Source organism: Anomaloglossus baeobatrachus, chromosome 3, assembly GCF_048569485.1.
Source record: "Anomaloglossus baeobatrachus isolate aAnoBae1 chromosome 3, aAnoBae1.hap1, whole genome shotgun sequence".
In the NCBI taxonomy this organism is placed as follows: domain Eukaryota; kingdom Metazoa; phylum Chordata; class Amphibia; order Anura; family Aromobatidae; genus Anomaloglossus; species Anomaloglossus baeobatrachus.
The window spans coordinates 209,433,277-209,458,695 of NC_134355.1; the positions used below are offsets into that span (position 1 = coordinate 209,433,277).

The window sequence follows — 25,419 nt, forward strand, 5'->3', positions numbered from 1 at the left end:
CAGAATATGGTGACGTTGCAGCGACGTCGTTGTCGTTATGTGTGACACCAGCTTTAGTGTGCTAGCATATATGTACTGATAAGAGCAGAGAAGATAAGAACCCTTCTGAAAACAAGGAAATAAGCCAGGAAGACAGACTTGGCAAAAAAAAAAAAAAAATCAGTTTGAGGCCATTAGAGCTCAGCTTTACAAAATAAGGCCCTCTTACACAGCGGGTTTTGTGCAGTCCGTTCTGCACAGAATATACACGTGTAGTGCACACCTAGTGATCTCTTTGGATGCGCTCTACATTTTAGTATAAACTGCGCACCAAACATAATCACTAAAAAGCCATTTTTATGGTGCGCAGATCTCAATGCATACACCTGGCAGATCGTGTGTACGACCCCATTGAAATAATTTAGGAAATATATAAATTGATATACAATAGTAGATGCAATAAATAGACCCAACTGAGGTTATAACTCCTTTATTTCACTGAAAATATGGCCTCACAGCTGTAAAAACTGATGCCGGGTCACTAGGACCCGAACACGACAAGTGTACAAATCGGCGTGTAGCTAAAAGTAAACACAAAAAAAAAAAAAATACTCATAGATAGGTCCCCCCAAATGAGGAAACGTCAAGTAACCTCAAGTTTTAGTAACTTATAGAAAAGTATCTACAGGGCCACAAAAAATTGTCTACGGGTCAATGTGACCCGAACAGAACAGCAGGGTTAAGGGGGTTGTGAGCCACATTCAGCTATGAGACCTAGTCGCAAGCCACATCCAGCTGCCGTCCCCTCACAGTAGTGACACCCAGAGACCCCATTACCAGTATAATGACGGCCAAAGCTTTACCACAGAAATCACACTGAGGCAGTATACCAAGATCCTGGGGTTCCAACTTTACCATATTCAGATCTGCTCATTTGTGTGGGGCTACTCACAAAAGTCACCATCTGGAGACCTGCTCTTGATAGTTGTTTGCTAGACCTGGTACTTAAGCACCCAGCTTGAAGACAGCCGCGAGCCACATGTGGCTATAGGTTGGGGACCCATGGGCTAGGGCAATGAGCGATTTAAGTGCTAGGCAACTAGATTAGTATCTATTATTGAAAGAGAAATGGGAAAGATGGGAGAAGTATTGTGAATAGAAAATGTAACTTTTATTATAACTATTAAAATGCGGCTGATATGAATTGAATAGCCGTCAGTAGTCTTGCTTTCTCATGGACCAGCGTGTATGTGCAGCGTCTACAGGATTGCTTAGATGCCAAGTGCCAATGTAGTGAGTGTGGATAGCGTTTTGACTATCTGTTATTGCTACACATGGACATGGCATGCACTGGTGCCACTGTCTGCAACGCCATGTATTTTATTCTCCCTAAGAGGCTGGGATGCGTCATGCTGCACGTACACGCTGATCCATGTGAAAACGTGACTACTGACAGCTATTCAGTTCATACAAACCAATGAGCTACTGTATAAGACAGCATAAACATTACATTGTTTCAATACAGTACTTTATTGGCCTCCTGATCAGCTATAGCATACCAATTAGAGCATATACTGTGGAAGGGTGCAACCCATTGAATCACAAGACAGTTTTAAGTGTTATATCTGCTCATATAAAAAGCATTTCACATCACCTTGATTGCAACAATTTGCTACAATCTAGATACTATCAATTTCTAACAGCTCAGTAACAGAGACTAATGTCAAATACTTCTAAGGTTATTGCTAACACAAAGTTTATTAATACTGAATATACTGCTGTCTGACTCAAAATAATTATCTGATTGTCAGACATTATCACACCTTAAAGGGATCATTTTACTCTAGAAACCAGACAGAAATCGAGAACCTGGTTTATGTCTCCCACAATTTACTTTATATTGATTGTCAGTATCAGGGACTTCTTATAAACATTTTAATATTTAATTGTTATAATAAAAGCTCTCTCATCTTTTCCCGTTTCCTTTCAAAAATTCTATTTCGGTGTTGCACACCTATGTCAGTTGGAATGGGAGAATAGTACAGTATCTATAAGACCTAAGACACACGGCATGAAAATAGGAGCGAGTGGAATGCGATAAAACATCGCATTCCACTCGGACCAATATTACTCTATGTGCCAGCACCCATGAGCAATTATTTTCTCAGCCCTAATCAGACCGAGAAAATAGTCGCAGCATGCTGCGGGTGCAATGCGATTCTTGTTTCTCTCGCACCCATTCAAGTCTATGGGGCGAGAGAAAAATTGCACTGCACTCGCATTATACCGGTGTACTGTGAGTGTAGAGCGAGAATGGCAATAGCCGGAAACGGAGGAGAGAGGAGGGAGATAAATCCCTGCCAGCCCTCTTCTCCTCAGGGCCGGCCCTCCCCTCCCCTCCTTAGGGCCGGCCCTCCCCTCCTACCTGCCGGCCCGCCCCCCGCAGCTGTGGTCCGATGGCATGATCGGACCTCAGTTGCAGTGACAATCACATGACACTCGTCTCCCGCTGTGCTGCCAGCGTGAGCTGAGTATCATGCGAGGATTGCAGTAGTCCCCCGTGTGGCCCCGGCCTAATAGAAAGATTAGTATCCATCAGTCCCTCTTGCCATCAGTCCTTGTATTGTTTTGTAATTCGGAGTATATTTCCATTAACCCCTTCACGAACTTGGAATTACTGGAACATCCAAGGTCATGTTTGTCCCTTCAATGCAGGCTCGCCTGGCAATAACGCATGTTTTCCTGCAGTTAAGTCGACATTCCCCGCTCCCATCGGCTGCCCCGTGTCTTGATCACAAGGTGCCGATGGGTTATCATGACAGCCGGCGGTCAGCTGATGACCCCTGTCATGACTTAGGCCGGCGTCACACGCTACGATATATCGGGTGATATGTCGTCATGGTCACGGATTCCGTGACGCACATCCGGCATCGTTAGACATATTGTAGCGTGTGACCGCTACGAACGACTGTGAACGAGCAAAAATACTCACCTTATCGTTGCTCGTTGACACGTCTTTCATTTTCAAAATGTCGGTCCTCCGTCTGCGCGCCGGTTGTTCGTCGTTCCCGTGGCAGCACACATCGCTCCGAGTGACACCCCGGGAACAACGAACACAGCTTACCTGCGTCCCGCCGGCAATGCGGAAGGAAGGAGGTGGGCGGGATGTTAAGTCCCGCTCATCTCCGCTTCTATTGGCCGGCCGCTGTGTGACGTCGCTGTGATGCCGAACGTCCCTCTCCCTTCAGGAAGAGGATGTTCGCTGCCCACAGCGAGGTCGTCCGGGATCTAAGTGCGTGTGACGGGGTTAACGACTTTGTGCACAAACGACAGGGGTGGCTACGATCGCTCGTGCGATTGCACGATAGATCGTACTGTGTGACGCCGGCCTTAGTTTCTGTGAGTGCTCAGGAACACAGCATTTGTGCTGTACAGAGCACAGGTTCTAATCAACCTCCCCCCCTTTTGCCTCATTGAAAATAAAACATCTAAAAAATACACATTTTGTATCATTGCTTTCAGAAATGTGTGACCTATCAAACTATAAAATAAAATATATTAATTTGATCTGTAAACGACCTAACGAGAAAAATAAATCAAAACAGCAGAATAACTTTTTTTGGTCTCCGCAACACTGCAATAAAATGCAATAAGAGGTAATCAAGACATCGCATCTACCCCAAAATGGTATACCGTATTTTTTGCTTTATAAGACGCACCTGATTATAAGACGTACGCCCAAATTTGGTGAAGGAAAAGACAATTATTTTTTTTTAATGTTAAATGGGGTCCGTCTTATAATGCCATGTCCGTCTAACAAATCATCTAGGGTGTATGCCCCTCAAAGCCCCCATCCTAAAATTAGCCCCCTTAATCTGGATATGGCCCCCTTATATTGAATATAGCCCCCTTGTGCTGGCACATGTCCCCCAGTGATGCCATATGTCCCCTATCGATGGCACACGTCCCCTATTGATGGAACACGTCTCCTATTGATGGCACATGTCCCCTATTTATGGTACACGTCCCCTATTGCTGGCACAAGTCTCCTATTGCTGGCACACATCCCCTATAGCTGGCACACATTCTCTGTACCTGGCACACATCCCCTACAGCTGCCAAAGGTCTCCTATAGATGGCACATGTCTCCTACAGCTGGCACAGGTCTCCTATGGATGGCACACATCCCCTGTGCTGCCCATGGCCCCCTATGAATGGCACACGTCCCCCTGTGCTGCCCATGGCCCCTTATGGATGGCACACGTCCCCTTGTGCTGCTCATGGCCCTCTATGGATGGCACACGTCCCCCTGTGCTGCCCATGGCTCCCTATGGATGGCACACGTCCCCCTGTGCTGCCCATGGCCCCCTATGGATGGCACACGTCCCCCTGTGCTGCCCATGGCCCCCTGTAGATGGCACACATCCCCCTGTGCTGCCCATGGCCCCCTATGGATGGCACACGTGCCCCTGTGCTGCCCATGGCCCCCTATGGATGGCACACGTCCCCCTGTGCTGGCTATGGCCCCCTATGGGTGACACATATCTTCCTGTGTTTGATATGGCCCCCATGCTGCTGCCCATAGTAAAATAATAAAAGTTTTTACTTACCTTCTCCAGTGCTGTCTTCCTGGTGTCTCCCTCCGTGCTGCTGAGCTCCTCCACTTCCTGCTTCTCGATGCTGGTCATGTGATCGGCACATCAGAGTGACATTATCTCTGCGTGCCTGATCACAGCGGCAGCAGGGAGACACCAGGAGATCAGCGCTGTAGGAGGTAAGAAAAGCTTTTTATTTTAGGATGGCAGCAGCATGGGGGCCATATCTAACACAGGGGTGGGGAGGCATGTGTCATCAAAGGGGGGCGTAGGCACATATAATATGCGCCGCTCCCCCAGCCCATCACCATGGTGCAGTTTCAGCACCACGGTGATGGACAGCGGAAGTGCATATTATATGAGCGGGAGCAGGAGATCTCCCGCTGCCTCCTGCAGCCTCCACCAACCTGCCTCAGCCCCCAGCACCGCTCCAGAGCTGCCTCCACCTTCCCTGGGCTCTGCAGTATATAATCCGTATATTCGGATTATAAGACGCACCCCCTACTTTCCCCCAAAATTTGCCGGGAACAAAAGTGCGTCTTATAATGCGAAAAATACTGTAATTAATAATAAATAATAAATATTTCTGGACCTAACTGCATATTAAACCAGTTAAAACCACAATAAAGACTAATGCAGGTAATTCATACATTATTAGTATAAATGGTATTTTGTGTTGCTTATATAGTGTATATAACAGTACATAAATTTGCCAGACCTAGTTACAGGACCATTTGGAAATTGAAACAATAAAGCATAATACCGAACATAAAGGTCATGGACCTATTAAAGAGTAGAATACAAGTTCATACAAAAAGATTTATTTCTTTGTAATAATAACCAATTCACTTTAAATCCATGGTTATTATACAACATTGCTATGTATATTTTTTTTATCCTCTGATCCTGATTGATACAATATGTTTTAGTATGTAATAACGGTCTTCATGTGTGCGTTCCTTTTTTCTTTTGAACATCAGAGAAGAAAAGGACTCAGCGTGCAAAAGAACAATACAATCATAACCAATCAAAATCACAACCTCAAATAATGCGTATAAAAATCATCTTTATTATAAGACCAGATAAAAGACAGGTTGGATTATCCTTATATATAAATACAGTTCAGTACAAAAGATTTATATGTATAGAGATCATAGAGTAAACGAGGACAGGGAAAAGCAGCACATTAACCCAAGCATGGAGAAAGGGGGCTGGTCGTCATATCACCTACGGGATTTCAAGGTAACTCACATAACAATTGGAGCAGTGTCCCTATGAGGAGGGCAAAGTAAATTAGGCTGATTGAAAAGATGAAGGGTGGAATACATCACATCCGTATAACTGGAGACTCCATATATCAGCTCATATGTTCAGGGCTAATAAGCCCACAAGAACACACAAAGGTATCAAACGGAGTATATCAACAATACATCCCACAAGCCTAATCGCACTTAACCATATGTCAAATCACACCAGCCAGGTCGCAGAGTCGTTTGCCCCTACGCGTCTCGCCTAAAGCTTCATGAGGGGGAAGTATAGAGGAAAAAGTGCCAGTAAGGAGTGCCTAGCCAGGTGAGGCTTATAAGTCAAATCGCCTGAACTGATAGGTAGATCAAACTGTCATTTATGCCCAGATCACGGCATACATGTTCATGTCACCACCCCTGCCCGCATCACTTCCGGCTCTCCAGCTGATGGTTGAATCAACCTATCAATTGTGCCCCGATTACGGCGCGCATGTTCATGTCCCGCCCGCATCACTTCCGGCTCTCCAGCGGTGACGTGAAGTGTCAGCGTTACGGAGGCCTTCAGGAGCGGGCGCAGGGAAGGGAGAATGGAACCTTTTTTCTTTGCTGTCACTCATTACCTGAAAAATAAAAACCTTTTTGTATGAACTTGTATCAACTCTTCTGATATGTCCATGACCTTTATGTTTGGTATTTTTCTTTTTGGTTTCTATATATTAAAGCAAGCCCAGATATAACAACTGCACCAATCAATTAAAATTAAAAGTGGTTATCTTGGATTACATGGTAATAGTGATTAATTGGTGAAATTGTTTCTGCATTGGGGTTAACCAAGAAATGTTATCTTTGGGATTTCTATTGTCATCAAGACTTGGTAGACATTATCCACAATGGTTGTTGTTATTTGGTTAGGTATTTAACTTATTATGCACCTCCAAAATGGAAACTAAACTGCCGGTAACAATATCTGAATCTTAGCATGCTCTTTTTACTTGATGGTGTTTTGTTACTTATAGAAATAAATGACTTGCTGAGTTGTCACTGGGACGGCTCCTGAATTGTTTGTGTACATGCAGTAATGCTGCATCTATGTCTGTCATGCCTCCTTTCTCTCTCCTCCTATAATGCGGTATAATATTGTATGGATTTATTCGTCCTGTTTAAACTAATAAAGTACAACATTTTATTTACTATTGTGTGGTTTAGCTTTTCCCTGTTTTTAAGCTGTAACTATATAACGTCTCCATACAGTACTGTTTGCAACTTATTTTTACTGTGAAGTTTCTCTAAATAAACCAAAGGGATCATCATTGAAACGAATACTGATTTCTTGGAACACCTAAAAAGAAGCTGTTTTTTTTATTTTGCTAAAAAACATGTTGACAGTGTTTTGTTTTTCTAAAGGGTCTAGCTTGTAGATAAATTGAATTTTCCTAAATTATTTTTTTTTTTCCAGTTGTCCGCCTGTGTCACTTCGGAACGTAATATAACTGAAAGCGAAAGTTTGATGCCATCCAGTAACAGAGATTTACCTCCTGCCTTTAGTTCTGAAGACCAGCAAACTATATCAGCTTCAGATACGCAGGCTTCTGTTTTGTCAACATGTCAGCTAATTTTTATTGTTGCTGATATAGATAAACTAAACGAACAGGTGAGAATGAACAATGGATTATGATATATTGGTGTATTTCCTTAAGCATACTGTTTTATTTAGTACTGTTATTTCTAGACTAGAAGGTGGCCCGATTCTAATGCATCGGGTATTCTAGAATTTGTGTAGTTAAGGGTGCTTTACACGCTGCGACATCGCTAGCGATGTCGAGCGCGATAGCACCCACCCCCGTCGTATGTGCGACATTTGGTGATCGCTGCCGTAGCGAACATTATCGCTACGGCAGCGTAACATGCACATACCTTGTCAGCGACATCGCTGTGATCGTCGAACAATCCCTCCCTCAAGGGGGAGTTGCGTTCGGCGTCATAGCGACGTCACTGCAGCATCACTAAGCGGCTGGCCAATAGAAGCGGAGAGGCGGAGATGAGCGGGACATAACATCCCGCCCACCTCCTTCCTTCCTGATTGCCGGTGGATGGATGTAAGGAGATGTTTGTCGTTCCTGCTGTGACACACATAGCGATGTGTGATGCCGCAGGAACGACGAACAACAATCTACCTGTGGCAACAGCGATGTTAAGGAAATGAACGACGTGTCAACGTGCAATGATTTTTCACGTTTTTGTGCTCATTGATCGTCGCTCATTTGTGTCACATGCTGCGATGTCGCTACCGGCGCCGGATGTGCGTCACTAACGACGTGACCCCGACGATATATCGGTAGCGATGTCACAGCGTGTAAAGCACCCTTTAATGTTATATATATATATATATATATATATACAGTGCCTACAAGTAGTCTTCAACCCCCTGCAGATTTAGCAGGTTTGATAAGATGGAAATAAGTTAGAGCCTGCAAACTTCAAACAAGAGCAGGATTTATTAACAGATGCATAAATCTTACAAACCAACAAGTTATGTTGCTCAGTTAAATTTTAATAAATTTTCAACATAAAAGTGTGGGTCAATTATTATTCAACCCCTAGGTTTAATATTTTGTGGAATAACCCTTGTTTGCAATTACAGCTAATAATCGTCTTTTATAAGACCTGATCAGGCCGGCACAGGTCTCTGGAGTTATCTTGGCCCACTCCTCCATGCAGATCTTCTCCAAGTTATCTAGGTTCTTTGGGTGTATCATTTGGACTTTAATCTTGAGCTCCTTCCACAAGTTTTCAATTGGGTTAAGGTCAGGAGACTGACTAGGCCACTGCAACACCTTGATTTTTTCCCTCTTGAACCAGGCCTTGGTTTTCTTGGCTGTGTGCTTTGGGTCGTTGTCTTGTTGGAAGATGAAATGACGACCCATCTTAAGATCCTTGACGGAGGAGCGGAGGTTCTTGGCCAAAATCTCCAGGTAGGCCGTGCTATCCATCTTCCCATGGATGCGGGCCAGATGGCCAGGCCCCTTGGCTGAGAAACAGCCCCACAGTATGATGCTGCCACCACCATGCTTGACTGTAGGGATTGTATTCTTGGGGTCGTATGCAGTGCCATCCAGTCTCCAAACGTCACGTGTGTGGTTGGCACCAAAGATCTCGATCTTGGTCTCATCAGACCAGAGAACCTTGAACCAGTCTGTCTCAGAGTCCTCCAAGTGATCATGAGCAAACTGTAGACGAGCCTTGACATGACGCTTTGAAAGTAAAGGTACCTTACGCGCTCGTCTGGAACGGAGACCATTGCGGTGGAGTACGTTACTTATGGTATTGACTGAAACCAATGTCCCCACTGCCATGAGATCTTCCCGGAGCTCCTTCCTTGTTGTCCTTGGGTTAGCCTTGACTCTTCGGACAAGCCTGGCCTCGGCACGGGTGGAAACCTTCAAAGGCTGTCCAGGCCGTGGAAGGCTAACAGTAGTTCCATAAGCCTTCCACGTCCGGATGATGCTCACAACAGTGGAGACAGGTAGGCCCAACTCCTTGGAAAGGGTTTTGTACCCCTTGCCAGCCTTGTGACCCTCCACGATCTTGTCTCTGATGGCCTTGGAATGCTCCTTTGTCTTTCCCATGTTGACCAAGTATGAGTGCTGTTCACAAGTTTGGGGAGGGTCTTAATTAGTCAGAAAAGTCTGGAAAAAGAGATAATTAATCCAAACATGTGAAGCTCATTGTTCTTTGTGCCTGAAATACTTCTTAATACTTTAGGGGAGCCAAACAGAATTCTGGTGGTTTGAGGAGTTGAATAATAAATGACCCTCTGAATAAACTTTTCACAATTTAAAAAAAAAAAAAAAAAAAGAAATAACATTCTTTTTTGCTGCAGTGCATTTCACACTTCCAGGCTGATCTACAGTCCAAATATCACAATGCCAAGTTAATTCCGAATGTGTAAACCTGCTAAATCTGCAGGGGGTTGAATACTATTTGTAGGCACTGTATATATATATATATATATATATATATATATATAAATAGATGTTGTTGTGTGTAGTTGCCAAGTGTTTGTGTAGGGCGCTGTAAATCTTCTGGGTGTGGGTGTGTGTGAGAGCGGTGTTGTTTGTGTGTTGCGTTGTTTGTGGAGCTCTGTGTGTGTTGCATGGTTTGTGTGGGTGTGTGTGGGGTGTGGGTGTCTGGTTTGGGGGGAGGTATATTTTGTGTAGTGTGTGGGTGTTGCGCGGTGTGTGCGTATCTTTGTGTGTGCCGCGGTGTTTGTGTGTTGGGTGTTCTGTGTGTGTGTGGCTCTGTGTAGGGCGGTGTTTGTGGTTCCCAGTGTGTGTGTGGTGTGTTGTGCAGTGCATGTGTGGCGGTGTGTGTGTGTGTTTTGGGGGGAGGTGTGCACTCCCATCGTGCTCCATCTCCCATGCTGCGCACCCCCCATCGTGCTCCATCTCCCATGCTGCGCACCCCCCATCATGCTCCATCCCCCATGCTGCGCACCCCCATCGTGCTCCATCTCCCATGCTGCGCACCCCCCATCGTGCTCCATCCACCATGCTGCGCACCCCCATCGTACTCCATCCCCCATGCTGTGCACCCCAATCATGCGCCATCCCCCATGCTGCACACTGCTATCGTGCTTCATCCCCCCATGCTGCGCACCCCCCATCGTGCTCCATTCCCCATGCTGTGCACACCACAGAGAGGAGTATAATAGGAGGACTGTAATAGGAGGAGTATTATAGGAGGAGTAGTCCTGGGGAGAGAGGAGTATAATAGGAGGAGTATTCCTGGGGGGAGAGGAGTATAATAGGAGCAGTAGTCCTGGAGGTGAGGAGTATAATAGGAGTAGTCGTCCTGGGGGAGAGGAGTATAATAGGAGGAGTGGTCCTGGGGGGAGAGGAGTATAATAGGAAAAGTAGTCCTGGAGGGTGAGGACTATAATAGGAGGAGTAATCCTGGGGGGAGAGGAGTATAATAGAAGTGTTAGTCCTGGGGGAAGGGTAGTCTAATAAGAGGAGGAGTCCTGGGGGGAGAGGAGTCTAATAGGAGAAGTCCTGGGGGTAGAGGAGTCTAATAGGAGGAGGAGTCCTGGGGGGAGAGGAGTCTAATAGGAGGAGGAGTCCTGGGGGAGAGGAGTCTAATAGGAGGAGGAATTCTGGGGGGAGAGGAATCTAATAGGAGGAGTCCTGGGGGGAGAGGAGTCTAATAGGTGGAGTAGTCCTGGTGGGGAGGTGTATAGGTTCCCAATGTGTGCGGGGGGCGGGGCCAAGCGGCCAACGTGTGTGGGGAGCGGGGCTGAACGGCCACCGTGTGCGGGGGGCGGGGCCAAGCGGCCAACGTGTGCGGGGGCGGGGCCAAGCGGGCAACGTGTGCGGGGGCGGGGCCAAGTGGATGGTCGGGCCGAGCGGCCAATGCGACGGTTGTCACTGTAATGTCGTCATTTTGGAGCAAGACAGACAGAATAAGGCAATTATATATATAGACTAGAAGGTGGCCCAATTCGAACGCATCGGGTATTCTAGAATTTATTGTGTAGTTACTGTATGATTTTTGATATATATATATATATATATATATATATATATATTGTCTGTAGTTGCCAAGTATTTGTGTAGTGCACTGTGAATGTTCTGGGTGTCATCTGGGTGGGGGGGTGTGGGAGCGGTGTTGTTTGTGTGTTGCGTTGTTTGTAGAGCGCTGTGTGTCTGCAGCGTTGTGTGTGTGTGTGGTGCTGTGTGTTGCATTGTGTGTGTTGTGGTGTTTGTGGAGCGCTGTGTCTGCAGCATTGTGTGTGTGTGTGTGGTGCTGTATGTGTTGCACGGTTTGTGTGGGTGTGTGTGTGTTTTGGGGGGAGGTATGTTTTGTGCAGTGTGTGTGTGTTGGAGGAGTAGTCCTGGAGGGAGAGGAGTATAATAGTAGGAATAGTCCTGGGGGGAGAGGAGGATAATAGGAGGAATAGTCCTGGGGGGAGAGGAGGATAATAGGAGGAATAGTCCTGGGGGGAGGGGAGGATAATAGGAGGAGTAGTCCTGGAGGTGAGGAGTATAATAGGGGGAGTAGTCCTGGGGGGAGAGGAGGATAATAGGAGGAGTAGTCCTGGGGTGAGAGAAGTATAATATGAGGAGTAGTCCTGGGGAGAGAGGAAGATAATAGGAGGAGTAGTCCTGGGGGAGAGGAGTATAATAGGAGGAGGAGTCCTGAGGAGAGAGGAGTATAATAGGAGGAGTAGTCCTGGGGGGAGAGGAGTATAATAGGAGGAGTAGTCCTGGGAGGAGAGGAGGATAATAGGAGGAGTAGTCCTGGGTGGAGAGGAGGATAATAGGAGGAGTAGTCCTGGGGGGGAGAGGAGTCTAATAGGAGGAGTATTCCTGGGGGGAGAGGAGGATAATAAAAGGAGTAGTCCTAGGGGTGAGGAGTCTAATAGGAGGAGTAGTCCTGTGGGGAGAGCAGGATAATAGGAGTAGTCGTCCTGGGGTGAGAGGAGTATACTAGAAGTAGTCCTGGGGGGAGAGGAGTATAAAAGGAGGAATAGTCCTGGGGGTGAGGAGTCTAATAGGAGGAGTAGTCCTGGGGGGAGAGGAATCTAATAGGAGTATTCCTGGGGGGGGGAAGAATAATAGGAGGAGTAGTCCTGGGGGGAGAGGAGGATAATAGGAGGAGGAGTCCTGGGGAGAAAGGAGGATAATAGGAGGAGTAGTCCTGGGTTGAGTGGAGTATAATAGAAGTAGTCCTGGGGCGAGAGGAGTATAATAGGAGGAGTAGTCCTGGAGGGAGAGCAGGATAATAGGAGGAGTAGTCCTGGGGGGAGAGGAGGATAATAGGTGGAGCAGTCCTGGGGGGAGAGGAGGATAATAGGAGTAGTAGTCCTGGGGGGAGAGGAGGTTAATAGGAGTAGTAGTCCTGGGGGGAGAGGAGTATTATAGGAGGAGTAGTCCTGGAGGTGAGGAGTATAATAGGAGGAGTAGTCCTGGAGGTGAGAGGTATAATAGGAGGAGTAGTCCTGGAGGTGAGGAGTATAATAGGAGGAGTAGACCTGGGGGGAGAGGAGGATAATAGGAGGAGTAGTCCTGGGGGTAGAGGAGTATAATAGGAGGAGTAGTCCTGGGGGGAGAGGAGGATAATAGGAGAAGTAGTCCTGGAGATGAGGAGTAGTCCTTGGGGAGAGAGGAGGATAATAGGAGAAGTAGTCCTGGGGAAGGGGAGTATAATAGGTGGAGTAGTCCTGGGGGGAGGTGTATAGGTGCCCAATGTGTGTGAGGGACGTGGCCGAACGTGTGGGGGCGTGGTCGAGGGGCAGATTGTGGGGGGGAGTGGCCGAGCGGGGCAGAGTGTGGGGGGCGTGGCCGAGGGGAAGCAGAATGTGGGGGGGAGTGGCCGAGGGGGGGCAGAGTGTGGGGGCGTGGCCGAGGGGGGGCGTGGCCAAGAAGGGCAGTGTGGGGGTGTGGCCGAGAGGGCAGAGTGTGGGGGCGTGGCCGAGGGGGCAGAGGCCAAGCGGGGGGGTCGAGCGGGGGCATGGCCTAGTGTGGGGGCGTGGATGAGGGGGCAACTATGCAAAGCGGTTTCCATAGTTACCTGATGTGTATCATTGTTATCAGCGTACGTGTGCCGGGAGTCGGGGTATGCTAGTAAGCATGGTACACATCAGGTAAGTATTCAAAGAGACAGTGCTGGGTCACTTGTTGGTCTCCTGCTGTGCAGCACGCATCAGCGTGTGACAGTGGGAGACCAACGATCTGAATGGGCAGGGAGCCGGCATACGCCGGTAACCATGCTACACAATATTACCCGATGTGTACCATGGTTACCAGCGTACTCCGCCCCCTGCACGCACGGGAGCCCACACCAGCATACGCCGGCAACCCCAGCAATGCGAGGGTATGTGTCGGCTGGGTTGCCGGCGTACACTGTTGTGGGCTCCCTGGGGTACAGCACTCACCTGGGAGTCGGGGCTCCGTGTCGGTTCGGGGAATGCGTGCGGGGGGCGGGGCCAGAGCAAGCGTGCAATGCGTGAGGGGGGCGGGGGCGTGGCCGAGTTGCCAATGCGTGCAGGGGGCCGGGGCGAGAGGCCAATCCGTGTGGAGGGGCGAGCCTGGGCGAGCAGCTAATCCGTGCGGGGGGGGCGGAGGCGAGGCGAGCGGCCAATGAGACGCTTGTCACGGTAACGACAGAATTTTGGAGCAAGACAGACAGACAGAATAAGGCAATTATATATATATAGATGTGCTCGCTATGAGCAAGTTCATAATTTGCATCAATCATGTAACATGGTTGCATGTGTTCTAACTTCAAAGAAAAATAAACCTGAAATGAATGCAAGATGTGTGTGTGTGTGTATGTGTGTGTGTGTATATAATATATATATATATATATATATTATACTAGAAGGTGGCCCGATTCTAACGCATCGGAAATTCTAGAATTTATTGTGTAGTTAATGTATGATTTTTGTTATATATATAGATGTTGTTGTGTGTAGTCTGGGTGTGGGGAGGTGTGAGAGTGGTGTTTGTGTGTTGCGTTGTTTGTGGAGCGCTGTGTGTCTGCAGCGTTGTGTGTGTGTGTGTGTGGTGCTGTGTGTGTTGAGCGGTTTGTGTGTGTGTGTTTTGGGGGGAGGTATGTTTTGCGCAGTGTGTGTGTGCCGCTGTGTTTGTGTGTTGGGTGTTGTGTGTGTATGGCGTCTGTGTGTGGGTGTCTGTGTAGGGCGGTGTTTGTGGTTCCCAGTGTGTGTGTGTGGTGTGTTGTGCGGTGCGTGTATGGCGGTGTGTGTGTGTGCTTTGGAGGGGAGGTGTGAACCCCCATCGTGCTCCATACCCCATGCTGCGCACCTCCCATCATGCTTCGTCCCCCCATGCTGCGCACTCCCCATCGTGCTTCGTCCCCCCATGCCGCGCACTCCCCATCGTGCTTCATCCCCCCATGCTGTGCACTCCCCATCGTGCTTCATCCCCCCATGCTGCGCACTCCCCATCGTGCTTCATCCCCCCATGCTGCGCACTCCCCATCGTGCTTCATCCCCCCATGCTGCGCACTCCCCATCGTGCTTCATCCCCCCATGCTGCGCACTCCCCATCGTGCTTCATCCCCCCATGCTGCGCACTCCCCATCGTGCTTCATCCCCCCATGCTGCGCACTCCCCATCGTGCTTCATCCCCCCATGCTGCGCACTCCCCATCGTGCTTCATCCCCCCATGCTGCGCACTCCCTATCGTGCTTCATCCCCCCATGCTGCGCACCCCAGAGAGGACTATAATAGGAGGACTATAATAGGAGTATAATGGGAGGAGTAGTCCTGGGGAGAGAGGAGTATAATAGGAGGAGAAGTCCTGGGGAGAGAGGAGTCTAATAGGAGTAGTAGTCCTTTGGGGAGAGGAGTATAACAGGAGGAGTAGTCCTGGAGGTGAGGAGTATAATAGGAGGAGTAGTCCTGGAGAGAGAGTCATATAAAAGGAGTAGTAGTCCTGGGGGAGAGGAGTATAATAGGAGGAGTAGTCTTGGGGAGAGAGGAGTATAATAGGAGGAGTAGTGCTGGGGGGAGAGGAGTCTAATAGAAGTAGTCCTGGGGGGAGAGGAGTATAATAGGAGAAGTAGTCCTGGGGGGAGAGGAGTATAATAGGAGGAGTAGTCCTGGGGAGAGAGGAGTATAATAGGAAGAGTAGTCCAGGGGTGGGGGGAGAAGAGTATAATAGGAGGAGTAGTCCTGGGTGAAGAGCAGTATAATAGGAGGAGTAATCCTTGGGGGAGAGGAGTATAATATTAGGAGTAGTCCTGGGGAGATAGGAGTATAATACGAGGAATAGTCCTGGGGAGAGAGGAGTATAATAGGAGGAGTAGTCCTGGAGGGTGAGGAGTATAATAGGAGCAGTAGTCCTGGGGTGGGGGGAGATGAGTATAATAGGAGTAGTCCTGAGGAGAGAGGAGTATAATAGGAGGAGTAGTCCTGGGGTGGAGGGAGAGGAGTATAATAGGAGGAGTAGGCCTGGGGGGGAGGAGGATAATAGGGGATTAGTCCTGGGGGAAGAGGAGGATAATAGGGGGAGTAGTCCTGGGGAGAGAGGAGGACAATAGGAGGAGTAGTCCTGGGGAGAGAGGAGTATAATATGTGTAGTAGTCCTGGGGGGAGAGGAGTATAATAGGAGGAGTAGTCCTGGGGAGAGAGGAGTATAATATGTGTAGTAGTCCTGGGGGGAGAGGAGTATAATAGGAGGAGTAGTCCTGGGGTCGGGGGAGAGGAGTATAATAGGAGGAGTAGTCCTGGGGGGAAAGGAGGATAATAGGAGGAGTAGTCCTGGGGGGAGAGGAGTATAGTAGGAGGAGTAGTCCTGGGGGGAGAGGAGGATAATAGGGGATTAGTCCTGGGGGGAGAGGAGTATAATAGGAGGAGTAGTCCTGGGGGAGAGGAGGATAATAGGGGATTAGTCCTGGGGGGAGAGGAGTATAATAGCAGGAGTAGTCCTGGGGTGAGAGGAGTATAATCGGAGGAGTAGTCCTGGAGGGAGAGGAGGATAATAGGAGGAGCAGTCCTGGGGGTAGAGGAGTATAATAGGAGGAGTAGTCCTGGGGGGAGAGGAGTATAATAGAAGGAGTAGTCCTGGGGGGAGAGGAGTATAATAGCGTGTGGGGGCGTGTCCGAGGGGCAGATTGTGGGGGGGCGTGGCCGAAGGGCAGAGTGTGCGCGGCGTGGTCGAGGGGGGGCAGAGTGTGGGGGGCGTGGCCGAGGGGGCAGAGTGTGGGGGCGTGGCCGGGCGTGGCCAAGGGGCAGAGTGGGGGGGCGTGGCCGAGGGGGCAGAGTGTGGGGGCCTGGCCGAGCAGGGGCGTGGGGGCGTTGCCGAGGGGTCAACTATGCAAAGCGGTTCCCGTAGTTATCTGATGTGTATCATTGTTATCAGCGTACGTGTGCCGAGAGTCGGGGTTTGCTAGTAAGCATGATACACATCAGGTAAGTATTCAAAGAGACAGTGCTGGGTCACTTGTTGGTCTCCTGCTGTACAGCACACATCAGCGTGTGACAGCAGGAGACCAACGATCTGAATGGGCAGGGAGCCGGCATACGCCGGTAACCATGCTACACAATATTACCCGATGTGTACCATGGTTTCCAGCATACCTCGTCCCCCGCACGCACGGGAGCCCACAACAGCGTATGCCGGCAACCCCAGCAATGCGAGGGTATGTGTCGGCTGGGTTGCCGGCGTACGCTGGTGTGGGCTCCCGGGGGTACAGCACTCACCTGGGAGTCGGGGCTCCGTGTCGGTTCGGGGAATGCGTGCGGGGGGCGGGGCCAGAGCAAGCGTGCAATGCGTGAGGGGGGCGGGGGCGTGGCCGAGTTGCCAATGCGTGCAGGGGGCCGGGGCGAGAGGTCAATCCGTGTGGGGGGCGGAGCCTGGGCGAGCGGCCAATCCGTGCGGCGGGGCGGAGGCGAGGCGAGCGGCCAATGAGACGCTTGTCACGGTAACGACAGAATTTTGGAGCAAGACAGACAGACAGACAGACAGAATAAGGCAATTATATATATAGATGTGCTCGCTATGAGCAAGTTCATAATTTGCATCAATCATGTAACATGGTTGCATGTGTTCTAACTTCAAAGAAAAATAAACCTGAAATGAATGCAAGATGTGTGTGTGTGTGTGCGTATATAATATATATATATATATATATATATATGTATATATATATATATATATATATTATACTAGATGATGGCCCGATTCTAACGCATCGGGTATTCTAGAATTTATTGTGTAGTTAATGTATGATTTTTACTATATATATAGATGTTGTGTGTAGTTGCTGGTGGGTGGGGGGAGAGGAGTATAATAGGAGGAGTAGTCCTGGGGGGAGAGGAGTATAATAGGAGGAGTAGTCCTGGGGGGAGAGGAGTATAATAGGAGGAGTAGTCCTGGGGGGAGAGGAGTATAATAGGAGGAGTAGTCCTGGGGGGAGAGGAGTATAATAAGAGGAGTAGTACTGGCGAGACAGGAGTATAATAGGAGGAGTAGTCCTGGGGTGAGGGGAGAGAAGTATAATAGGAGGAGTAGTCCTGAGGAGAGAGGAGTATAATAGGAGGAGTAGTCCTGGGGGGGGGAGGAGTATAATAGGGGGAATAGTCCTGGGGAGTGAGGAGAACAATAGGAGTAGTAGTCCTGGGGGGAGAGGAGTATAATATGTGTAGTAGTCCTGGGGGAGAGGAGTAGAATAGGAGGAGTAGTCCTGGGGGGAGAGGAGTATAATAAGAGGAGTAGTCCTGGGAGGAGAGGAGTATAATAAGAGTAGTAGTCCTGGGGAGAGAGGAGTATAATAGGATGAGTAGTTCTGGGGGGAGAGGAGTATAATAGGAGTAGTAGTCCTGGGGAGAGAGGAGTATAATAGGAGGAGTAGTCCTGGGGGGAGAGGAGTATAATAGGAGGAGTAGTCCTGGGGTGGGGGTAGAGGAGTATAATAGGAGGAGTAGTCCTAGGGGGAGAGGAGGATAATAGGAGTAGTAGTCCTGGGGGGAGAGGAGTATAATAGGAGGAGTAGTCCTGGGGGGAGAGGAAGATAATGGGGGATTAGTCCTGGGGGGAGAGGAGTATAAAGGAGGAGTAGTCCTGGGGAGAGAGGAGTATAATAGGAGGAGAAGTCCTGGGGTGGGGGGAGAGGAGGATAATAGGAGGAGTAGTCCTGGGGGGAGAGGAGTATAATAGATGTAGTAGTCCTGGGGGGAGAGGCGTATAATAGGAGGAGGAGTCCTGAGGGGAGAGGAGTATAATAGGAGGAGTAGTCCTGGGGAGAGAGGAGTATAATAGGAGGAGTAGTCCTGGAGGAAGAGGAGTATAATAGGAGTAGTAGTCTTGGGGAGAGAGGAGTATAATAGGAGGAGTAGTCCTGCGGTGAGAGGAGCATAATAGGGGGAGTAGTCCTGAGGGGAGAGGAGGATAATAGGAGGAGTAGTTCTGGGGGGAGAGGAGTATAATAGGTGTAGTAGTCCTGGGGGGAGAGGAGTATAATAGGAGGAGTAGTCCTGGGGAGAGAGGAGTATAATAGGAGGAGTAGTCTTGGGGAGAGAGGAGTATATTATGGGGAGTAGTCCTGGGGTGGGGGGAGAGGAGTATAATAGGAGGAGTAGTCCTGAGGGGAGAGGAGGATAATAGGAGGACTAGTTCTGGGGGAGAGGAGTATAATAGGTGTAGTAGTCCTGGGGGGGGAGAGGAGTATAGTAGGAGGAGTAGTCCTGGGGGGAGAGGAGTATAATAGGAGTCGTCGTCCTGGGGAGAGAGGAGTATAATAGGAGTAGTCGTCCTGGGGAGAGAGGAGTTATAATAATATTAGGAGTAGTCCTGGGGAGAGAGGAGTATAATAGGAGGAGTAGTCCTGGGGGGTGAGGAGTATAATAGGAGGAGTAGTCCTGGGGGGTGAGGCGTATAATAGGAGGAGTAGTCCTGGGGGGTGAGGAGTATAATAGGAGGAGTAGTCCTGGGGGGTGAGGAGTATAATAGGAGGAGTAGATCTGGGGGGAGAGGAGTATAATAGGAGGAGTAGTCCTGGGGGGTGAGGAGTATAATAGGAGGAGTAGTCCTGGGGGGTGAGGAGTATAATAGGAGGAGTAGATCTGGGGGGAGAGGAGGATAATAGGAGGAGTAGTCCTGGGGGGAGAGAAGTATAATAGGAGGAGTAGTCCTGGGGGGAGAGGAGTATAATAGGAGTAGTCGTCCTGGGGAGAGAGGAGTATAATAGGAGGAGTAGTCCTGGGGAGAGAGGAGTATAATAAGAGGAGTAGATTTGGGGGGAGAGGAGGATAATAGGAGGAGTAGTCCTGGGGGAGAGATGTATAATGGGAGGAGTAGTCCTGGGGGAAGGTGTCTAATAGGTTGACTAGTCCTGGGGGGGAGGTGTCTAATAGGTGGAGTAGTCCTGGGAGGGAGGTGTATAGGTGCCCAATGTGTGCGGGGAGCGGGGCTGAGCGGCCAATGTGTGCGGAGGGGCTTTTGTGTCAGAAACAGGTAAAAAAAGCATCAACCTCTGTTTAATTCCTTCTGTATTTTACGGAAAAACGCTTTATGTAGGTATGGCGACCAAACCCACTCATTATATGATAGAACTGTGCTTCACAACTCTACTGTCCTTTGGTAGATATCAAGGGGAAATACATAATTAGCTTGATCTTTTCAGCTCAGGAGGGGTAAAACATCTGAGTGGGCCCCTAACCAGGTAACCAGGTTTATATCTATGGTGTGCCAGCCTTATTATGTCTATAGGGGAACGTCAGCAGATGACCATGCTGTTACTAAAAATGAATCTGTATACAAAGACCAACAGCGATATTACCTCCATATAGGGATCATACAGTGCTGGCCTAAAGTATTGGCACCCCTGCAATTCTGTCAGATAATACTCGGTTTATTCTTGAAAATGATTGCAATCACAAATTCTTTGCTATTATCATCTTCATTTATTTTGCTTGCAATGAAAAAACAAAAGAGAATGAAACAAATCAAATCATTGATCATTTCACCCAAAACTCCAAAAATGGGCCAGACAAAAGTATTGGAACCCTTAGCCTAATACTTGGTTGCACAACCTTTAGCCAAAATAACTGCGAACAATCGCTTCCGGTAACCATCAATGAGTTTATTGCAATGCTCTGCTGGAATTTTAGACCATTCTTCTTTGGCATATACTCCAGGTCCCTGAGATTTGAATGGGACCTTCTCCAAACTGCCATTTTGAGATCTCTCCACAGGTGTTCTATGGGATTCAGGTCTGGACTCATTGCTGGCCACTTTAGTAGTCTCCAGTGCTTTCTCTCAAACCATTTTCTAGTGCTTTTTGAAGTGTGTTTTGGGTCATTGTCCTGCTGGAAGACCCATGACCTCTGAGGGAGACCCAGCTTTCTCACACTGGGCCCTACATTATGCTGCAAAATTTGTTAGTAGTCTTCAGACTTCATAATGCCATGCACACAGTCAAGCAGTCCAGTGCCAGAGGCAGCAAAGCAACCCCAAAACATCAGGGAACCTCCGCCATGTTTGACTGTAGGGACCGTGTTCTTTTCTTTGAATGCCTTTTTTTTTTTTCCTGTAAACTCTATGTTGATGGCTTTTCCCAAAAAGATCTACTTTTGTCTCATCTGACCAGAGAACATTCTTCAAAAACGTTTTAGGCTTTCTCAGGTAAGTTTTGGCAAACTCCAGCCTGGCTTTTTTATGTCTCGGGGTAAGAAGTGGGGTCTTCCTGGGTATCCTACCATACAGTCCCTTTTCATTCAGATGCCGACGGATAGTGCGGGTTGACACTGTTGTACTCTCGGACTGCAGGGCAGCTTCAACTTGTTTGGACGTTAGTCGAGGTTCTCTAGCCACCATCCGCACAATTTTGCGTTGAAATCTCTCGTCAATTTTTCTTTTCCTTCCACATCTAGGGAGGTTAGCCACAGTGCCATGGGCTTTAAACTTCTTGATAACACTGTGCACCGTAGACACAGGAGCTTTCAGGTCTTTGGAGATGGACTTGTAGCCTTGAGATTGCTCATGCTTCCTCACAATTTGGATTCTCAAGTCCTCAGACAGTTCTTTGGTCTTCTTTCTTTTCTCCATGTCAACTGGCGGCAAGTGTTATTTAGTTATTGCCAACACCTGTTAGGTGCCACAGGTAAGTTACAGGTGCTGTAAATTACACAAATTAGAGAAGCATAACATGATTTTTCAAAGCGTGCCAATACTTTTGTACACCCCCTTTTTTATGTTTGGTGTGGAATTATATCCAATTTGGCTTTGACAATATTTTAAATTTTTTTTCATTGAAGACAAATTAAATGAAGATAATACCAAAGAATTTGTGATTGCAATCATTTTCAAGAAGAAACGGAGTATTATCTGACAGAATTGCAGGGATGCCAATACTTTTGGCCAGCACTGTATAGTGGTAGATACCAGTCCTCCAGAACATGTAATAGATTACAAAACAGTTATTCATAGGGACTTAAAGGTGACGTTCTTTCTGTTGGAGTGCTTCACTTTTCCATCTGGCCCAGACCATTATGACAACTTCTTCCAGTAAGGACTCCACTGCAGAGTTTGCAAGACATATTTGATTGACTACTTACACTTTCAGCGCCGCCCCCATCTATTCCCAACCTACACAAACTCCTCATCCTGCTGTTACCTCAATGCTGAGCCGCTGCTGCCATAGGTGTTCCTATTCTCTGCTGTGGGAAAGGAATGGGAAGGAGTTCTCTTTAAGTAATGTTCTTTTATGGCCAAATGCCTGCAGGACACCTGTTTAATGAAGAATTAAACGTACCTGTAGTTTCTTTCTTGTTAATTATAATATTGTAGTCTAAGCTATAGCTTTACTAAGTGTGTAAGTGTGTGTGACAATTTTTTTTATGTACTGTATGGGACTTCCACTTTGTATTTGCTTTATCTCTGCTCTAATACCCATGTGATGACATCCGTGTGCTGTCATTTCTTTTCCACAGGGTCATTGATTTGCATTGACAAGTTTAATTCATAACACAGATCAAAGTAACAGTTTTTTTTTAAAATGTACGTGTACTGTGTTTCCCCAAAAATAGGACAGGGTCTTGTATTATTTTGGCTCCAAAACTTATGCTAGAGCTTATTTTCAGGGGATGTCTTATATATTTTATTGGCGTCAATGATTAGGTCGTCTATTAATGCCAAATCGAAATTCATCATTTCACCCCTCTTCCCCACCTTCTGTGCCGGCATCAGGGATTGGGTGCAGTCAGACTGCTGGTTTATTCGCCCAAAGATCGCATCACAATGTTCGGAGTGGGTGGCGGCTCTCCTAATCGAAGTGTGACAGCTGCTTAGAAATACACGTTGGCATGCCCGGGTTAGGAGAGCCGCCTGTATTCGGGGCAAGTAATACAGCAGTCAGACTGCACCCAATCACTGACTCCAGCACAGAGGGTTGGGCGGGAGAAGGGCTGAATATTCATTTGACATTAACGGGTGACCCAGTCACTGATGCCATCAGAGGGATGAGCGGACGAATGGATCAATATTCATTTGACATTACTAGCCAGCCCGTGAATATACATTTTTCGATGCTTACAGCAACACAATGGGGCAATGTACAGCAATAACAGTTATATTTTGAAAGGGTTTCCCAAACTCTATTAAAGGACACTAGTTTATAATGGGCCGCAGCTAGGGCTTATTTTTGGAATATGGCTTACATCTTAAGCATACGTCAAAAGGCCGAAAAATCCTGCTAGTGCTTATTTTGGGGTCAGGTCTTATTTTTGAGGGAAACATGCGCATTCATTTAATTGGGTCCAAGATCTATGTGCTAGAATAATTTAGCATACAGGCGAAAAATTGATGTGTGAAGAGCTTTAGAAAAAAAAATTCTGTTACTGATATTAGACAGGTTTGCTACTGACAGCTCCACAAATGTTAATACTTTTATTTATATATTTTTTTTATTTCTTCTAGATGCCAGAATTAATTGATGTGATTCAAGTCAAACTTAGTTTAAGTGGATTTAAAAATATGGAAATAATTAAAGGTAGGGCAGTTTTCAACCAATGTGATAATGTACAAAATTCAGTTCTTTAAGCAGCTATCACAGGACATTTACAAAAAGACAGCTGACCTAAACTGCTTGTTTTTATTTAGACAGTCTGCACCATCAATAGCGGGTGTCTGCTATAATGAACATATGACAACACACTGCTGAAACTTGGGTCTTTAAGATTACAGTGATACCATAGAAATACGTCATTGAGGTGCTGTAGAGTCTGTGGCAGTATAGAGAACACAATTTACATACTATTCCACAGGTTGTCAATTTAATTCAGGGGTAGGGTACTTGATGGCCAGTCAAAGGCATCATTGCCTTCTTCATTTAGGAATTACCTACACCCTCTGGTAACACAAAGCCAAGAATTGTCCTGCACCAGGAGAAAACCTGGAACCATCTCTCCAGTGTAGGCTCTGAAAATTGTTATGAGCATTTCATCTACGTATACAACAGGAGCCAAGATACTTTTGGCTGATTTGTGTAGGTTTATTTGACACTCCCAAGGATTGGGCTCCCTAGATAACTGTTGGCAGAACTGGTCATGCTGGATGATGTTGCAGGCAGTACACTATTTCTCTAGACTTTCACGTCTGTTAAATGTGCTCAGTGTGAACATGAACTCGTCTGTGGTAACATGCCTTTGATGCTCCGTAGCTTGATACTGCTTTATCTGCCTCTAACAACCAATGAGAAGCCTTCAATAACTTTCTCTTGTACCAAAGGCATCGTGCCACCTTTGATCTGGATCAGGAAAGAGGATAAAGAAGATGTCAAATAACTTCTGATTTCAATTTACAAGTTTGTCCAAACATTAACTGGAAAGAGGCACTGTAACTATTCTCCCCATAAGTTAAAATGTCATTTATTTCTGAAATACTAAATGATTTCATTTTTGTGTTTCTAGGTGCACTAGAAGACATCACCAATTCATTAGCAGCACCTCTGTCAAGTATAAATAACAAAATCTCAGTGGACCTTGGAGATTCCTGTGTGGCTTACTTTAAAAGTGCCCTAGAAGTCCCAAGACTGTACAGAAGGACAAACAAAGTTAGTCTTCTCACTTACAAAAGTTAACATAAAAAAAGAGGTTGCCCACTTCTTTAACTTTGATGACCTATCCTTATAGGTCATCAATGTATAATCGGTAGGGTGTGTGACATCAGTCACTGTCACGAACAGCCGGGGAAGTCCCTCAGAAATCCGCAGCTGTTCACTGATTTGTTACACACGACTACTCTCTAGCGCCCCCCTTGTCTGCAGGCCACTTTTGGTACTGCAGGACAATGCATAAGATGAGGCTGCTGAGCTGATAATGCCAAATATTGGAGGTCTCACAGCAAGGGTAAATGTATATCTCTGATTCCTGCTAATGGAATATTTATATACCTCGGTACCCTTAATGATAGCACTCCAATAATTCTATGCAATAACAATTACGCTGCCACCACCCAGACTTTCTACAGGTAGCTGGGAACCCGTTTCAGATAGCATAAGGCCCTTCGGGGTTTTGGATTCGTATATAAAGCATAAGGAAAGAAACTCTTAAATTTTTATATATTTAATCCGAAAATAGGCAGTGTTTAAAGAATATACAGGAATTTACAAAAGGGAACAATACACATTACGGCATAACAGTTACATAAAATAAAAGGTATAAACGTGAAACTTACTAAGCTTGTGCCATAGAAGTGACGTCTGCTTAGGGAGTAGGAGGGAACTCCAAGAGATGTTAGAATCGGCCAGCATCACCCTTCATGATGCCCTCCTCGTGCTGACTGAGCCCCCAAGACAGGAACTGTCTCTTATGCTCTTGCTAGCCCCCCTTGCCTGTGACATCATTTTACAGTCACTTGTGGGCTGGGCTTGAGATGGTCACAAAGTTCCATAATTCTAGGGTTTTCCATATCTTTGCCCCTGGGTCACACAGGTGAAAGATATTAGCGTCATATTTAATATCTCGATTTTACAGTTACATTGATACCAAACACAACGCCTCTAGCACAATTTTACTGGCCAATACTAATTTGTCGTGATTCCGTCGATCTCCTCGTCAGGTGAGACGGTGCGCTGGG

General features: G+C 47.2%; 1 protein-coding gene across 1 annotated transcript in view; it reads left to right on the top strand.

Moving 5' to 3' along the window:
- COG2 (component of oligomeric golgi complex 2) overlaps positions 1-25,419 on the top strand; it is a 260,876-nt gene that overhangs the window by 156,327 nt on the left and 79,130 nt on the right. Inside the window, exons 13-15 of the mRNA XM_075339700.1 lie at positions 7,278-7,472; positions 23,260-23,332; positions 24,252-24,394. Of these exons, the coding sequence (XP_075195815.1) occupies positions 7,278-7,472; positions 23,260-23,332; positions 24,252-24,394 (411 nt within the window). The remainder of the gene's footprint in view (positions 1-7,277; positions 7,473-23,259; positions 23,333-24,251; positions 24,395-25,419) is intronic.